This window comes from Maniola hyperantus, chromosome 3 (assembly GCF_902806685.2).
Source record: "Maniola hyperantus chromosome 3, iAphHyp1.2, whole genome shotgun sequence".
NCBI classification, from domain to species: domain Eukaryota; kingdom Metazoa; phylum Arthropoda; class Insecta; order Lepidoptera; family Nymphalidae; genus Maniola; species Maniola hyperantus.
In genome coordinates, this window is record NC_048538.1 from 1,726,192 (window position 1) to 1,743,262 (window position 17,071).

Genomic DNA, 17,071 nt, shown 5'->3' on the forward strand with positions numbered 1-17,071 from the left:
CTGATACTTTTAACGATTTATAGTGTTTTGCAATTGTTATAATTATTTCATTTCTTTTTTATTGAAGGCACTGATATTAGTTAATGCTTAATAATGGAGTAACTAATAAACTAATATATATTCTCTATAAAAATTCCAAGTTAAAATCCAATTTTTCTTAGTGTTAGCACAACAGTAAGCGAACACAACCTTTGTGACGTCATCATGTTTCCAAGATGGCGAACAACAATATTCCAGACTTTTGAAAATTTAAATAGTAAATACATAGCATGCTATATAAAAAATATATCTATATGAGTCAAATAGTACTAGGCTAAAATAATGAATGAGGTAAGCTTTTGAAAACTAATAACAACGCCAGAGACAACGCTCTACGAAACTGCCTATCTCTTTCTAAAGGTCGATGCACAGTGGGGCTAATTCCGTTGTACACAATCTCTAAACTAAACTAAAATGACACACGATAAAAATCTATTGCTATACCTTTCATAATGTCGCTCACAGAAAAGGATAGCACTAGATTTAGACGTGTTAATTTAGTTTAGTTTAGAGACTGTGCACAAGAGAATCAGCCCCAATATTTCTTGCAGGCTGTCGTGTAGATTTTTGAGTCAGAGTAATTTTAAAATTACACATATTTACAGAAATTCTATGGAAAGCGTGAAAATACACGTGTAAAAAATTCTACGACATATGTCATAAGCTAGCATACAAAACGAAAAGGAACGTATTTTTACGGACTCGGATCGGATAAGTGCGTAACCGTCGTAAGGGTCCCTTTTATAAAGTTCAAAAAATGTGATTGTGTTATAGTTTGGAGACAATCATCCGATCCGAATCCGTGAAAATACGGATATAAAACATCTACGACATAATATGTCATAAGCTACCATACAAAACAAAAAGGAACGTATTTTCACGGACTTAGATCGGATGAGTGCGTAACCACCGTTAGGGTTTCTTTTTTATAGTTTAAAAATTTGATTGTGTTATAGTTTGGAGACAATCATCCGATCCGAATCCGTGAAAATACGGATATAAAATATCTACGACATTATGTCATAAGCTACCATACAAAACAAAAAGGAACGTATTTTCACGGACTTAGATCGGATGAGTGCGTAACCACCGTTAGGGTTTCTTTTTTATAGTTTAAAAATTTGATTGTGTTATAGTTTGGAGACAATCATCCGATCCGAATCCGTGAAAATACGGATATAAAATATCTACGACATTATGTCATAAGCTACCATACAAAACAAAAAGGAACGTATTTTCACGGACTTAGATCGGATGAGTGCGTAACCACCGTTAGGGTTTCTTTTTTATAGTTTAAAAATTTGATTGTGTTATAGTTTGGAGGGAATCATCCGATCCGAATCCGTGAAAATACGAATATAAAAAATATCCACGACATTATGTCATAAGCTACCATACAAATCAAAAAGGACCGTATTTTCACGGACTCGGATCGGATGAGTGCGTAACCGCCGTTAGGGTTCCTCATTTTAAAGTTTGGAAAAATATGATCGTGTTATAGTTTGGAGGGTATGTACGAATCCCAGTAGACCACGTCTCGCCACCATGCTGGTCTCGTCATGGCGCCGGGGAACGTCATCACTCTGTTCTGAAGGTGCTTGTAGGCCTGCAAGTTAAATTTATTTATTTAAACATCTTTCTTGCTTAATCTAAATATCAGTACCCTTATTATAAATGCGAAAGTGTTTGTTTGTTGGGTTGTCCCTCAATCACGTCGCAACGGTGCAACGGATTGACGTGATTTTTCGCATGAGTATAGATAAGGACCTGGAGAGTGACATAGGCTACTTTTATCCCGGAAAATCAAAGAGTTCCCACGGGATTTTTAAAAAACCTAATTCTACACGGACGAAGTCGCGGGAATCAGCCAGTCTTAAATATATAAAAGGAAAAGGTGACTGACTGACTAATCTATCAATGCGCAGCTCAAACTACTGGACGGATCGGGCTGAAATTGGGCATGCAGATAGCTATTATGACTATGATGTAGGCATCCGCTAAGAAAGGATTTTTGAAAATTCAACCCCTAAGGGGGTGAAATAGGGGTTTGAAATTTGTGTAGTCCACGCGGACGAAGTCGCGAGCATAAGGTAGCCTATGTCCTTCCCCGGGATGCAAGCTATCGCTGTACCAAATTTCGTCAAAATCGGTTGAACGGATGGGCCGTGAAAGGCTAGCAGACCGACAGACAGACACACTTTCGCATTTATAATGTTAGTATGGAAAGTATGGGTTATTTATAAATACTATCTGTCCCGGCTTACTCACGTGTGTAGTCGACGTTAGCCCGACTAGTTTCGAACCCATCCGGGGTCCTTTTTCAAGGGAGTCCGTCCGCGCACGCGCCGCGGTTTTGACTCCCTTGAAAAAGGACCCCGGATGGGTTCGAAACTAGTCGGGCTAACGTCGACTACACACGTGAGTAAGCCGGGACAGATAGTATTTATAATGGAAATCACTCACGGTAGTTAAAACGCTAAAATATGGGTTATTTAGCCTATAATATGGTCTTACCTCTCCATCAGACATGCCGAGTACGGATTTCATGCAGAAGTCAGGCGGTGCCAGAGTATCGGTCAATGTAACCGCCTCCGGTACCAACTCCGAGCATAACTTGAGGATGCCTTCCCGCAGGTGCAGGCCTTGGTCCAATGTGAAGTAACCACCCTGTATTAAAATTCAAACAATCATCATCATCATCAACTGATAGACATGCACAAAAAATTGCACGGGTATTACCCATTTATGTATCCCACAAAATTTCTCCAAGGGCACTTGGGTTTCCACTCGCTCAAAACCCGAAGAGACTGCGACCAAATTGGTACAATTTGCAAGATTCTTAGGGGTGTGATCGACTGCTCTGAACTACACAACAAGCTCTGCTGCGTTTATGCACCCTCTAATTACAGCTATCTCCGCCACCGCTCCAAATTTTTCGTAAGTCCGTATATTTATTATTCATCTATCACTATATTATATATTAATATATGTATATATATTATGTATTATATATGTACCTGTGTATATCTTTATCTATATATTATTATTAAGGCATTTCTGTGCCTATTAATATACATATTACTTATATTATAATTATTATCTTTATGTTCCCTAACAACTTACGTACACCTTAAACCCAGTTTCACTAGCCCTTAAATCCTCTTCAACCTAGTTGCCTGGATCGCTTGCTAGATCGCTTCACAGCGATAAGGCCGCTGATTGTATGTTCTTCTTTTACATGTTTCTTTTTGTGTCTTTTCTTTTTGGTGTACAATAAAGAATATTAAACTAAACTAAGTCCGTTTAGTCGCACGGTAGCGCGCTCCAGATCACCCATACCGCGCACTTTGGCTGCGCTCAACGCGCTGCTGAAGGAGTCCCCGCGCTGTGACATATTTGCTGACAAATGGGCTGACCTCATGGGTCAGATCTTGCACTTTTGTGAAAATTTATAATTTTGCTTTTTAAAATTTATAATTTTAAGTTGTTAATTTTTGTAAGTATGTTTATGTTAGTTTGTACTCGTATTTTAATTAGTGTAATTGGCTTTATGGCCGTTCTAATTAAACAATAAATAAATAATAATAAATAATAATAGGGACTTCCACACACCAGTCTTGCGTCTGAATCCAGCGGCTCCCTGCGACTCTTCTGATGGCGTCCGTCCAACTAGTGGGAGGTCTTCCAACACTGCGTCTTCTGGTGCGAGGTTGCCATTCCAGCACCTTTGGACCCCAATGTCTATCGGTTGTACGAACTATGTGCCCTGCCCATTGCCACTTCAGCGTCGCAACCCGTTGAGCTATGTCGGTTTCTCTAGTTCTCCTACGGATCTCCTCATTTCTGATTTGATCATGTAGAGAAACTCCAAGCATAGCTCTCTCCATCCATCTAATGTATAAACATGTTAATTGAAACTACTCACAATGTACAAAGTCGCCATATGCTTTTCAATAAGGAATGCTCCATATAAGGAAACCATTTTGAGTAGAACCTTCTTGCAAGCTTCGTCTTCAAAGGATTTCGCCGTTTTGTAGAAATGGTTTAGAATGTAGTTCTGAAAAAAATAAAAAATATTAAAGGTTTCAAAAAACACTGACTACAGTTTGTATTGTTTTTTAAAACGTCTCTTAAACTAAAAATTGTTTTGGAAATCTAACTATGAATGTAAAAGCCTATTTAATGCCACTTGCCATGGTGGTATTGAACGTTGAACGTAAATACGAAATTTTATTTATTTTTATGCTTCATAGTTTTTGAATTATCGTGCAAAATGTCGAAAAAATACGACTGTTGTACGGAACCCTCGTTGTGCGAGCCTGACTCGCACTTGGCCGGTTTTTTATATCTGTTTAGTGTTTACTCATTAAAAAGTAATATTCCCACAATAAAGGTTTTATTCAGTGAATTCATCATAAGGGCTATCGACGACCGCTTTTGAGACGCATATCGCCCTTAAATAGAATAGAATGTTTTTTTATTCATGTAAACTTTTTAAAAGTGCTTATGAATAGTCAGGTAGTTTTAATTTACCACTGGTTCGGAATGCCGTGCCTACCGAGAAGAACCAGCAAGAAACTCGGCGGTTGCTCTTTTTAATCATTTTTTAAACAAAACAATACATTTGAGCTCACCTCTCCATATATGACAGATAACATGACAGCATTGTACGACTGGGAGTCATTCTTGGCTGTGAGGTTGTCCGCACCCTCACGTTTCAGTTTGGACACCTTTTCGTAGGTTGTCTGTAGCATATACGCTGTTAGCCATTTGTACATCTCTGTTAGGTCTGTTAAACAAATATCAAGTAACTTTAGGATGTTTAGTCCAGGCGTTGAAGACAAAAGGAGGTTTGAAGACATAAAATCTACATATACAAAAGGAAAACTGACTGACTGATCTATCAACGCACAGCTCAAACTACTGGACAGATCGGGCTGAAACAAGTTGAACAAAACTTGCCCCAGGCTGAACAAATGTAAAGGTATTATAATAAATTCGGATAATATATACAATGAATTTTGAATAACTATTTACATGTAAAGGCAGTCGCTGAAAATAATTGGAAAAAAAAAAGAATTAAAATCGGTTTTGTTCATGGTTTTCCCTTTTTTTACTTTACGGCCCTGGATGGATGTCTTTTTATGCCTATCACAAACTGAATGCCACGACTGCAAAACCACACGCAACTCATTTTTTCTTAAAATAGATTAAAATAGATTTTTACTATTTAATGACATATATAATATCATCTCTGTACATTCTGGGGCACGCGTCCATACAATTTTTGTCCATCTCCTTTGGCATGCAGATAGCTCTTATGACGTAGGCATCCGCTAAGGATTTTTGAAAAATCAACCCCTAAAGGGGTGAAGTAGGGGTTTAAAATTTGTGTAGTCCACGCGGACCAAGTCGCGGGCATAAGCTAGTACATTATAACTTACTATAAGGCTCAATAAGCTCATCCACAGTTCTCCACGGGCAGGTCGTCTTCAGCACCTGGTCCGCATTGTCCAGAAACTGCAGCGACCCCAGCGGCGACTCCAGGTCTATCTTGATCTGGTGTCGCCTGGGCCACACGGTGAGCAGCCAGTTGCTGTTCTGCTGCAACAGCAGGCTGTTCTCCCCTTCATAGGTGCAGTTGGCGTCGTTTTCGTTGCGCAAGTCGCCTATACCCGCCGCTACAAAAAAAAGTGCACCCTTAAGGCAGTGGTCCGACCGCCGACGATAAACGAGTAGAGCTAGAAACTTAAACGAGTTGGCGATCCGCGGGAAGCGAGAAGCGAGCGAGCGATAGTTTTGTCGCCGGCTATAAGCGAGTGTGCAAGTGCGACGAACGATTACTCGCGCCGTTCGCCCGCGGTCGCTCAGTCCTGTGCAAACCTGCGCGCGCGTTACAAGTATTCAAGCGAGCGAGCATCGCTAAACGAACATCGCTGAGCGAGTTTATTTTTGAAAGCTCGTTTCTCTAGACAAAACTAGTAAAGCAAGTCGTCGCCGGCAGTGTGAACAGTCAGAGAGCAACTTTTGATATACGCATCTCTTTCGTTTACACGGACTGTACATTGCCGATAGTTAGTAGTTTTCTCGCCGGCGGTCGGACCATCGCCTTAAGCGCGGGGTCCTAGACTAAAGATAGCGGCTTAAAATAAGTAAGTACTATATGACGATAATTTTAAATACCTGACATATTATATATGTGTGGGTAACGTCGACTGTTCTGTTTGGCGGTCATTTTAAATACGCAAACTTTCTTCTGTCCAAAAAAAGAATTCCATTTAAAACCAAATGACTATCTATCAGGCAATGATGAGAATTGAGATCAAACTGGAAAACGCAGCCTTTGACCCCCCCTCCCGCCTCCTCTACCCTCTCCCTAACAGCGGACGAACGATCGCAAGGAGTAGCTGATCTTCCCTAACACCTGCTTTTGTGACGAGCCCACAACAGACAACAAAATTTGATACCTACCATAGTCCTGCTCGAACATCAGGCCTTGATTATTTCGTATCAAGTAATAACTCGTCGGGACGAATTCTATGTCTCGGTGAACTTATGTTCGTCTTGCGTGTCTTAATAGCCTACCTTTCAAGTAGCCATGTCCCCCGCAAGCCTCCCTGCAGTTCTGGATGCCGTCTCTAGCGATCCAGCCGCAGACAGGTTTCACTGCGGACGACAACGCGTGCATTTCTATACCGCGCGCCGCTGCCAGCTCGTCTTGTCTACCTTAAAAAAAAGTTATTTTTTTAATTTTTATTAAAACCCTTGCTTCAAAATTTCCACTTTTTGATTTATGACTAGCTGATGTCTGCGACTTCAGCCGCGTGGATTTAGGATTTTAAAAATCCCGCGGGCACTCAGTGATTTTCCGGGATAAAAATTAGCCTATGTCACTCTCCCAGGTCTTTACCTATGAGTATCCATGCAAAAAATCACGTCAATATGTTGTACCGTTGCGACGTGACGTTATAATAATATGGGTAGTGATAGATTGATTAAATTATCAGCCGTTAATCTTCAGAATAGGTAAGCTCACTATGCGAAGACGGGGTTAACAGCTAGTCTAAATATATAAAAGGAAAAGGTGACTGACTGACTGACTGACTGACTGAATGACTGACTGACTGACTGATCTATCAACGCACAGCTCAAACTACTGGACAGATCGGGCTGAAATTTGGCATGCAGATAGCTATTAGGACGTAGGCATCCGCTAAGAAAGGATTTTTCAAAATTCAACCCCTAAGGGGGTGAAATAGAGGTTTGAAATTTATGTAGTCCACGCGGACGACGTCGCGAGCATAAGCTAGTGTATCATAAATTACTTTTATATGAAACCCCACTTACCCGCGTAGTTGTCAACAGTAATGTTAACAAGCACGGTGCCGAACCATGTGCAGAATATTCTGAGCGCAAACGTCGCTGCCAAGTATGGCAGTAGACGAATTTGCTGGAAAACAAACAAAAAACTGGTTATAAATCAGAACACGCATAAGGTATCCTGAAGTCATTCTAGACGCTAAAAACTTTGACGGTCATTATTTCTTAAACGGTAGTTTTGAGGTACACTAAAAGTACCAACCCCATACAAAATATAAAAAACTTTTTATTAGAAAACTGCTACTATGCCACAAATGATTTTCTAAACGACGCAAATAAAATAAATAAAAATATGGGTCTCCCTACTAAGGTCTACTGTTCAGACCAAATTGCGACACCCAAACTGGGTATCCATAATCCTACCTTATACATACTAGTTTATGGAATTACTTATACTTGAGTGGAGACCGCGTTTAAGCAAGTGTAGTGTGGGACGCCCTCCAGCACGATGGACCGACGATATAAAGAGGCTGGCGGGAAGTGGCTGGATGAGGAAGGCTGAGGACCAGGTGTGGTGGCGCTCTTTAGGGAAGGCCTATGTCCAACAGTGGAGTCTACTGATGATAATGATGATGATGATGAAAGTACCGCATAAAATTACAGGAGAGTCCTCCCTCTAAAAAAATTTTTACAAAAAAAATAAAAACCGACTTCGTTACACAAACACAAAAAATTGAAAAATAATTTAATTTATTACCGAATATATTATGTATACAAGAGTTAATATAGTTCCATAATAATATTTTTTGGTGCCGGCGCGAATTGTCTAGACTTCGAATTTTTATGGGACTCCACAATGGCACCTCATTGGCACCGACCCCAAAAAATATTATTATGGAACTATATTAACTCTTGTATACATAATATATTCGGTAATAAATTAAATTATTTTTCAATTTTTAGTGTTTGTGTAGCGAAGTCGGTTTTTTTTTTTGTAAAAATTTTATATTTCACAATTTTTAGTGGCCCCATGGAATTATGCTATGACTGGTTAAAAATCTACTGTTTACTAAGCTATTACACTGATCGCGAGCAATTTACTCTTATCCGTTGAGGAGTTCCAGTATCTATCTTCGAAGATGTTCATCAGATCTTCACCAAATTGAAATGGGACCAACTTTGAAGTATACCCTTTCAAACAAAAAAAGAATTTTCAAAATCGGTCCAGGCGTTTTCGAGTAATCGGGGAACATACATAAAAAAAAAAAAAATCGGACGAATTGAGAACCTCCTCCTTTTTTTGAAGTCGGTTAAAAATTGAACGCACACAGCAGATTTTAGTCCGCCTTGAGCGCTCAAGAGTTTGCTTATTTCCGGCTTTCGGCGAACAAATGGGTGCACGCCACGCCATGTCCGTTGGGACTCAACGGCACGGTCTCAGCGGATATTTTATCTACGCTTCGCTTACACTTATTTCTGTCCTCCGCGGACCAAAGTCCCTCAGTCTGAGCAGGCCATAAGTTTCCTAGCTTTACTATGGAACCCTAAAACTCTTCGAATCTGGTTTATTACAAAACATGTAAATTACAATCAAAATAATAATAAAAATACCTGTTGCTGATATTCCAGTACGGGTGTTTCCTCGACGGCATTCTCAGCACCGAACTGTTTCCTAACGGCCGAGTACCGAGTCGCAATCACTATCGCTTTCTGAAGGTAGTTGGTTGATATCGACGTTATCATCACACGACCACCTGGGAACGGAATTATTGGTTGCTAGATGATGCCCGCGACTTCGTCCGCGTGGATATAGGGTTTTAAAAACTCGTGGGAACTCTTTGATTTTCCGGGATAAAAAGTAGCCTATGTCCTTCCCCGGGATGCAAGCTGTCGCTGTACCAAATTTCGTCAAAATCGGTTGATAGGATGGGCCGTGTAAGGCTAGCAGACAGACAAACAGACGGACAGACAGACAGAACACTTTCGTATTTATAATATTAGTATGGATTACCGTTTAAAGCTGGCTACTGCTGCTAGCTGTGATAACCTAGTGGTTAGGACGTCCGCCTTCTATTCGAAGGTCGGGGGTTCGATCCCGGGCACGCACCTCTAACTTTTTGGAGTTATGTGCGTTTTAATTAATTAAATATCACTTGCTTTAACGGTGAAGAAAAACATCGTGAGGAAACCTGCATGCCTGAGAGTTCTCATAATGTTCTCAAAGGTGTGTGAAGTCTACCAATCCGCACATGGCCAGTGTGGTAGACCATGGCCAAAACCCTTGTCACTCTGAGAGGAGACCCATACTGTAGTGAGCCGGCGATGGGTTGATCATGATGACAGTTTAAAGCTAGCAGACAGACAGACACACTTTCACATTTACAATATTAAGTATGGAGGATGGATTTACATGCTTTGTAGTAGAATTTCTTACCAGATAAAGCGCCTAAGGATGCACCAAACCTCTTGCTGGGGTCTCTGAAGGGCGACTTATATTCTCCACTGTCGTCCACTCCTCCGAACTTGTCCAAAGCTAGCTCCTTAGGGATGGGGTAGTTATTGAACATTACAAACCTGCGAAAATTATAGAAAAATACAGTGAAGAAAATTTTTTCTAAAAAAATTTTTTTTTTTACTTTTTGGAATAAATTTTAATGTTTTAAACAATCAAAAGAAATTATATATGGATACGAATTTATCTTTGGATGGTTTTTCCCTTATCTTTGGGATTGGTTCTACCTGCACTAAGATTTCAAAAAGATTGCACAAAAATTTCATTGTTTGAGAGACAAGTGATATAATGCATACATTTTGAGAACGAACATATTATTTGTTCTATGTGTCAAATGTTATGTCAAAAGTACAGTTTACCCTTAGGGCGTCTTTGCACTCATTCGTATTCGATTCGTTTTCGAAATACGATTCGAAGTGTACGTAGTTTTGTATGACAGCCACTTCGAATCGTATTTTCACGAATAACGAAAACGAATCGAATACGAATGAGTGCACAAACGCCCTTATATAAAGGACTAAAATCGTACTATTGACATGACAGTTGTAACATAGAGCAAATATGACGAGTGTGATCACTTGCTTTAACGGTGAAGGAAAACATCGTGAGGAAATCTGCATACATGTGAGTTCTTCAAGTTCTCAAAGGTGTGTGAAGTCTGCCAATCCACATTGGGCCAGCGTGGCAGACTATGGCCAAAACCCTTCTCACTCTGAGAGGAGACCCGTGCTCTGTAGTGAGCCGGTGATGGTTTGATCATGACGATTATAATGTTCACGACGACGACGTACCCGTTCCAATATCTACCGCAATCTAGAGATATAGGACTTGCATGACAAACATTTTATAGACCTCCTTCTCACTCTGAGAGCAGACCCGTGCTCAGTAGTGGGCCTGTAAAGGGTTGGTCATGATGTATTTAAACTTACCCATTATCAACGCCATTCAGCCCGATCTTCTCTCCTATATCGCCAACAATGACCCCTGGGAATGGCTTCAACGTCTTCGGGTCTCTGATAGGCACAATGAAAGAGTGTAAACCGTGGTTGGTACCCTTCGATATGAGCATTGCGTATACTATTGCGTGAGTCGAGCATTTACCTAGAAAAAAGAAAATGTTGTCAAGTACTTTTATTGTGAGATAGGCTTGCACTTGACGATAATTATGCCTGAGAAACAGACTCTTCAACATATTTTTTGACAGAAGCCTCTTATCCTATTCTGCTGTTATCATAATTTGATAATTTTTTGGTTGCAATCTATTTAATGTGCAGTTGTTTGTATTTTAGTTTATGACAAACGATGTAACAATGAACCTAAAGCTTAATTTGCTATAATCCGCTAAAAACAGAAAACATGCAGGAAAAATCCCAAAACACACTGCGCGTGGTGGTGGTGTGTATTGCTTGCCTGGTGGCTGCTTTTCCTGCATGTTTAGCAGTGGGGGAGCAGTGCATGTCGCATGCTGTATGTTGCACCATACAGATTCGACCTGTTTCAGCGGATTATAGCAAATTAGCTTTTGGTTCATTGTATCATTGATTTCCGCAAAGTAACGCCTGCTTCTATACAATAAACGTTGTAAGTATAGGAATTAAAACGAGGTATCTGAGATAGTCCGTAGTGCTTTAGAGTTAAGACGTCCATCCGAAGTCTAAAGCACCGAGTAAATCGCGTCGCTTACGCGTTTCTCCCAGGTTTCTGCGATTTATTTATCTTTTAAACAAACTAAGGGAAAAGCAACTATAATAAGTGGCACTCTACTTTTATTAGCTTACATTATTATCTGTGCTTCGATAACGAGTGTCGATGTACCCTGAAGTACATCTACCCGCCATTGCAATAACAATGACATGACAAATTCTTGCATTATTTATTATCTCCATAATAATTTTATCTGTAGCAAATTACGAGTACAAAGTACGACTTCACCTAGCAATTTTCTTTTAGGGTTCTGTACCTCAAAAGGAAAAAAGAACCCTTATAGGTTCACTTCGTTGTCTGCCTGTCTGTTGTGTCTGTCAAGAAAGCTATAGGATACTTCCCATGCATCTAGGATTATGAAAATTTTAATTTGGTAGGTAGGTTAGGTCTTATAGCACAAGTAAAGGCAAAAATCCGAAACCCGTGAATTTGTGATTACATCATTTAAAAAAAAATTTAAATGTGTCCACTGTCCATGAACAAATAATTAGTATTTTCAACTTTCAAAGTAAGATTAATATACCAAGTAGGGTATTATATGAAAGGGCTTTATCTGTACATTCTAAAACAAATTTTGATTTATTTTTATTCATAATAGTTTTTGATTTATTGTGCAAAATGTCAGAAAAAATACCCGAATACGGAACCCTCGGTGCGTGAGTCTGACTCGCACTTGGCCGGTTTATTTTATCTATACTAATTATTGTATAGAGGTATTTGTCCATTTATATGTAGAGGATAATCTTCAGAACTAATGATCACATTCTGAAAATTATTCTTTCACTGATACGTAGATAGGATAAGGCTATAAAATATTGTGACACAAACAAAATCGCAGGCAACGGCTAGTATATAATATAAAAATTAATCACCAAATGTGTTGCTCATCGCAAATCTCGAGAACCGCTGAACCTATTTCGCTAATTCTTTTTTTATAATATTTCTTGAAGTACGAGGATGGTTCTTACGAAGAGAAAAATTTAATTCAACCTCCCCCTCAATTTTCTAAACTCCACCCGAGCGAAGCGGTTCAGCTAGTTTATTAATAATAGAATTCTTGACTCAAAGTGTAATATTTCAAAGCAACATTCAAGTTCAAGTAAAGTGAATAAGTAAACAATAGAATGACATTTCAAAATTCCGGGTCAAAAGTGCAATGACTAGAAAATTATTGTAATCAAACAAGTTTTAATAATTCAAGAGGAATTAAATGCTGAATAAAAGATGTGGTAACCAAGTGGTTAGGACGTCTGCCTTCCAATCGGAGGTCGGGGGTTCGATCCCGGGCATGTACCTCTAACTTTTCGGAGTTATGTGCGTATCACTTGCTTTAACGGTGAAGGAAAACATCGTGAGGAAACCTGCATGCCTGAGAGTTCTCCATAATGTTCTCAAAGGTGTGTGAAGTTTACCAATCCGCACTTGGCCAGCGTGGTAGACTATGGCCAAAACCCTTCTCACTCTGAGAGGAGGCCTGTGCTCTGTAGTGAGCCGGTGATGCGTTGATCATGATGATGATGTTAACTAAAACTTACCTAATGATCCCACCCAGAACTTTGCAGCTTCAAAATCAGCTGAATGCATGATAAACTGTTTCTTTTCTGGGCAATAAGTTGCTGTGGTCCGCATTCCCTTCGCGTTAGACCCATGCGCAACCTCGGTTAAAGCAAAACAACCACCGATCTTAGCTTGTTCATTATCTTCCACAAATTTGTACTGGTGTGGTCGTCCGCTACCTCTGATTGTGTTAGCAAACATGCCAAAAGTAAGGGATTTCTTTATGGCGAGTGAACTGTCAAACATAAACATTGCCTCTGCTTCGGCTTGGACTATCCTCGGCTCTTCCACAATCTGAAATTCAAATATGGATTTAATCAAAATATGTTTTTTTTCGTATTCCTTCCTTTTTTCCTCCAACATGACGGTCATAGACTTTTGTAGGTTGGTACTATGAATGGCTTTTTTTCTGCCTTTTTCGTTTTACTGTAATTTATTGTTACTCGCTACACTTAAGTGCAGTTCGTTGGGGATTGTTACATTGAACAAAGCTACATCTTTATTAATATTATTGTCTAAGCTTATAATAATCTGGTAAGTATGTACAATAAACCTTTCTTTTGTTTTTTTTTATGTTATTTTTTTAAAATTTATCTGTACTTTTTTTATATACATCCATAATTGGATACATTAACCTTTATGGTACAAAGATAGCTTGCATCCAAGGAAAGGGCACAGGCTATTTTTTGTACTTACTGGAAAATAAAAGAATTCCCACAGGATTACTAAAAAACCTAAATCGACTTGGATGATGTCGTAAACATAATCTGTTTGGTAGAGAGATAGCTTAATCCTGGAGAAGAAAATATTAAATAAGCTTGGTAGGGTTCGGTACCCAAAGCGTAAAACGGGACTATTACTAAGATTCTGTCTGTCACCAGTCTGTATCTCAGGAACCGTGATAGAACGTTGAAATTTTAACAGATGATGTATTTCTGTTGCAGCTATAACAACAAATACTAAAAAACAGAATAAAATAACTATTTAAAGGGGCTCCCATACAACAAACATAGTAACAAAATAAAATAAAGCTTTTTTTTGTTAAAATTACCTTTGCTAATTCTGTAAACTTCTCATTGTGTACAGCGTACATTCTTTTCACTGCTATGTTCCTTTCTTCATCCAAAGTGAGGGAAGTATCTGAATGTTGAAACAAGGGATGCGTCTCCATGAAAGTCCAGACTTCATGCTGTGGGGATGTACATCTCAAAATTATTTGTGCAAAACACGTAGGCAATATATATACAGGTTGTAACCAGAATGCTACGCTGACACACAACAGACGGACACGTTTAAGTGCGGAAACCAGCCCAGAGCGAAGAAGAACCAGAACACTAGAAAAAACGGAGACAAATGATAGTACTGATGATTACTGAAATGATACCACAACAAAAACGCGAAAAAAATCCTATATTTCGTAAAAGTTCACGATATACCTATTGCAAATAAAACATCTGGCTAATGTTAGAGGTCAACGAACGTTGCGTAAGTAGGCCACTCGGAATCAATGCAGGGTCGTAGGTTGGGCATTGACGCGAGTTTTGCACGCATCGCGGGTTTCAAAAATACTACATCACTAAAACTACAAAATGAGGCAAATGGTTATAGGTATTCGATTGTGTTCAGGTGGTATGACAATAACGCTAAGTTGTTCCTACCATTCTAGTTACAGCCTGTATAAAAGTATGTTTCAGTTGTATTAGCACTATTGAATTAAATAAAAAAATAGGTTGTTTTAAAATACAATAACCACACACAACAGATATTGTTTAAACCTTTCTTTTATAGCTCCATTTGAGAACTTATTTTCTTAATAGGTTTAAGTAAGTATGCCAGTCTAGAATATTAAGTAAAAAATATTATACGATGAACTTACTTTCAATTTTATTGTGGCCAAATTGTCGTAAGCAAGTTTCATACGGCGCCAACTAAACGAACCTCTTTTTCTATATCCATCCAACGGCCCACTCGGTAAATCCGGAAAATAGAGTTTTAAATCTTCATCAGAAACCATCTTTCTTGAAGACTCCATCATTTATGATGTTTAAAAGTCACCCAGTCAGTTATCAACTTATCACTTATCATAAATTACTATCTTGATAACTGCGATAATTTACTTAGTCAACACGATTATTAACACCACCTTTGGACTTAACAATACATTATACAACGACAGCCGACAACGAGATGTGAGGATATTTGAATTAATTTGAATACAATTACAAGTTGAAATGATAATAATACCTATTATTAAAATAAATTAGGTACTCTCTTAGTATGAAAAATAATAAATTAAAACAGGTCATAGATTTCATAGAACTCATAAGTCATAGTGTGGTCATAGTCATTCCTGTATGTAAAAAGTACTCTGTGGTCATAGAACTCTGTTTAGTGTGACCATTTCAATAATGGTAAATCTGCCCAACACTGGCAAAAAATTCTCCAAAATCTGCCGTACTCGACTCCTGAAAATGCTAAAAAAATACCATCGCAAAAATTTCAGAATCATTGAAGCATTTTGAGATGATTTTGCTTGAATGATCTATTATTCGAAACGGTTAATTGTGTTCCACTAGCATAGCACAAATATTTATGTGTTTATTACTGAGGCCGATTTTTTAAGGTTCTAACGGAGATATTTTCGTAAAAATCGACCAAGTGTGAGTCAGACTCGCACATGAAGGGTTCCGTGCCATCGTGCGAGAAATAACATTTAATTTTTTAATTTTCATGGCACACATTTTGACATTGTTATTATATGGGGGAAATAGAAATAGAGATTCTGTGAAAACTATCTAGCTAGTTCAAGAGAGAAAAATTATATTTTTAAAATTAAACAGTTATGGTAACTAGATTAGATGGTAATTTCGTTGATTGTATTGATTTGTAATTTTCATATTTGGTTAAATAAAGTTAATAAAACGTTCATTTTCAACTCAAAAAAAAATATATAAGGATTTCTTTAAAACCTACTCAAAATCTGCAACTTTTTTAATTCGTCAGCCCATTCTACCAGAGTTAAAATTTAGAAGCCAAAACTACCCAAATGGCAGATCTCTGCCGCAAGTGGTCACAGTCACATTACATTGTTTCAATGAAAACCTCATTTGACGTAGGTAACATTTGTCGAGGTTCTTATATGACATCAAACTTCAAAACGCGTCCGCAATAGCATTTTTCATACAATAAATTTTATCGATAGTGTAAATGAACTGTCAAAACATTTTTTTGTCCACATCTATCCTTTGTGGACTGTCTCACCGAACCGTGATAGGAAAACCATATTTTGACATTGATGCTGTCATTAAATGATAGATGCAGTAGATTCGCAATCGGCCTGCAGTACATCAGTCCCACTGTCAATCATGTCGGAGTGGTGTCAAAACTGGAAAAAAAATTGAGGCTGCCACAGACCAAGTACCACATGAACTACTTGGACTATTCAGATCGGACTGGTATGTGTAAATCGGGTCCGTGTCGGCGCCGAGCGTACCAACTTTAGAAAATTGAACTATTCCGATTTGACCGATTTGACTAGTCACATTGACAGCTTTGTCAATATGTCAAAAAGTTATTCAAAATAACGTAAACAAAACAAACTTTTTCTGGGATTTATTTCTATTTTTATCTTATTAACTATTGTTTTATGATTTAATAGTTATTATTTTTGTAACAATGAATGTTGTCGGTAAGTCGTATTTAAATATACTCAATTGATTTAGACTTAACAATAAAGAAACACTAAAGAATTTTGATATCAAAGACTGTCTAAAGAAACAAGTATTTTTGTCGTCCTAAATACGAAATTGAGTCCGTCTGTCTGTTACCTTTGCACGGTCCACTGGTTTAATCGGGTACAGTTTTTATAAAGCCTAAATCCTCGCGGATGAAGTTTCAGTACCTGTAAACTAAAACTTAAAGCACAGACATTCAAACAAT

At 38.4% G+C, this 17,071-nt stretch overlaps 2 protein-coding genes across 2 annotated transcripts in view; one reads left to right on the forward strand and one right to left on the reverse strand.

Annotated features, from left to right (window-relative positions):
• Positions 1-791: 791 nt before the first annotated feature.
• On the reverse strand, positions 792-15,381 carry Acox3 (Acyl-CoA oxidase 3). Its single transcript, XM_034984318.2, has 14 exons — positions 15,009-15,381; positions 14,184-14,321; positions 13,111-13,426; positions 10,801-10,972; positions 9,794-9,933; positions 8,971-9,113; positions 7,387-7,489; positions 6,625-6,765; positions 5,484-5,720; positions 4,674-4,828; positions 3,965-4,096; positions 2,554-2,706; positions 1,532-1,645; positions 792-804 (listed from the first exon to the last, which is right to left on the reverse strand). Exons 1-13 carry the CDS (start codon positions 15,165-15,167, stop codon positions 1,535-1,537), a joined length of 2,100 nt encoding a protein of 699 aa, XP_034840209.1. The 5' UTR covers positions 15,168-15,381; the 3' UTR covers positions 792-804; positions 1,532-1,534.
• Positions 15,382-16,688: 1,307 nt separating this feature from the next.
• LOC117996275 (beta-1,3-glucosyltransferase) overlaps positions 16,689-17,071 on the forward strand; it is a 32,916-nt gene continuing 32,533 nt past the window's right edge. The window contains exon 1 of the mRNA XM_069509722.1: positions 16,689-16,820. Coding sequence (XP_069365823.1) covers positions 16,808-16,820 — 13 coding nt within the window. The 5' untranslated portion in view covers positions 16,689-16,807. The remainder of the gene's footprint in view (positions 16,821-17,071) is intronic.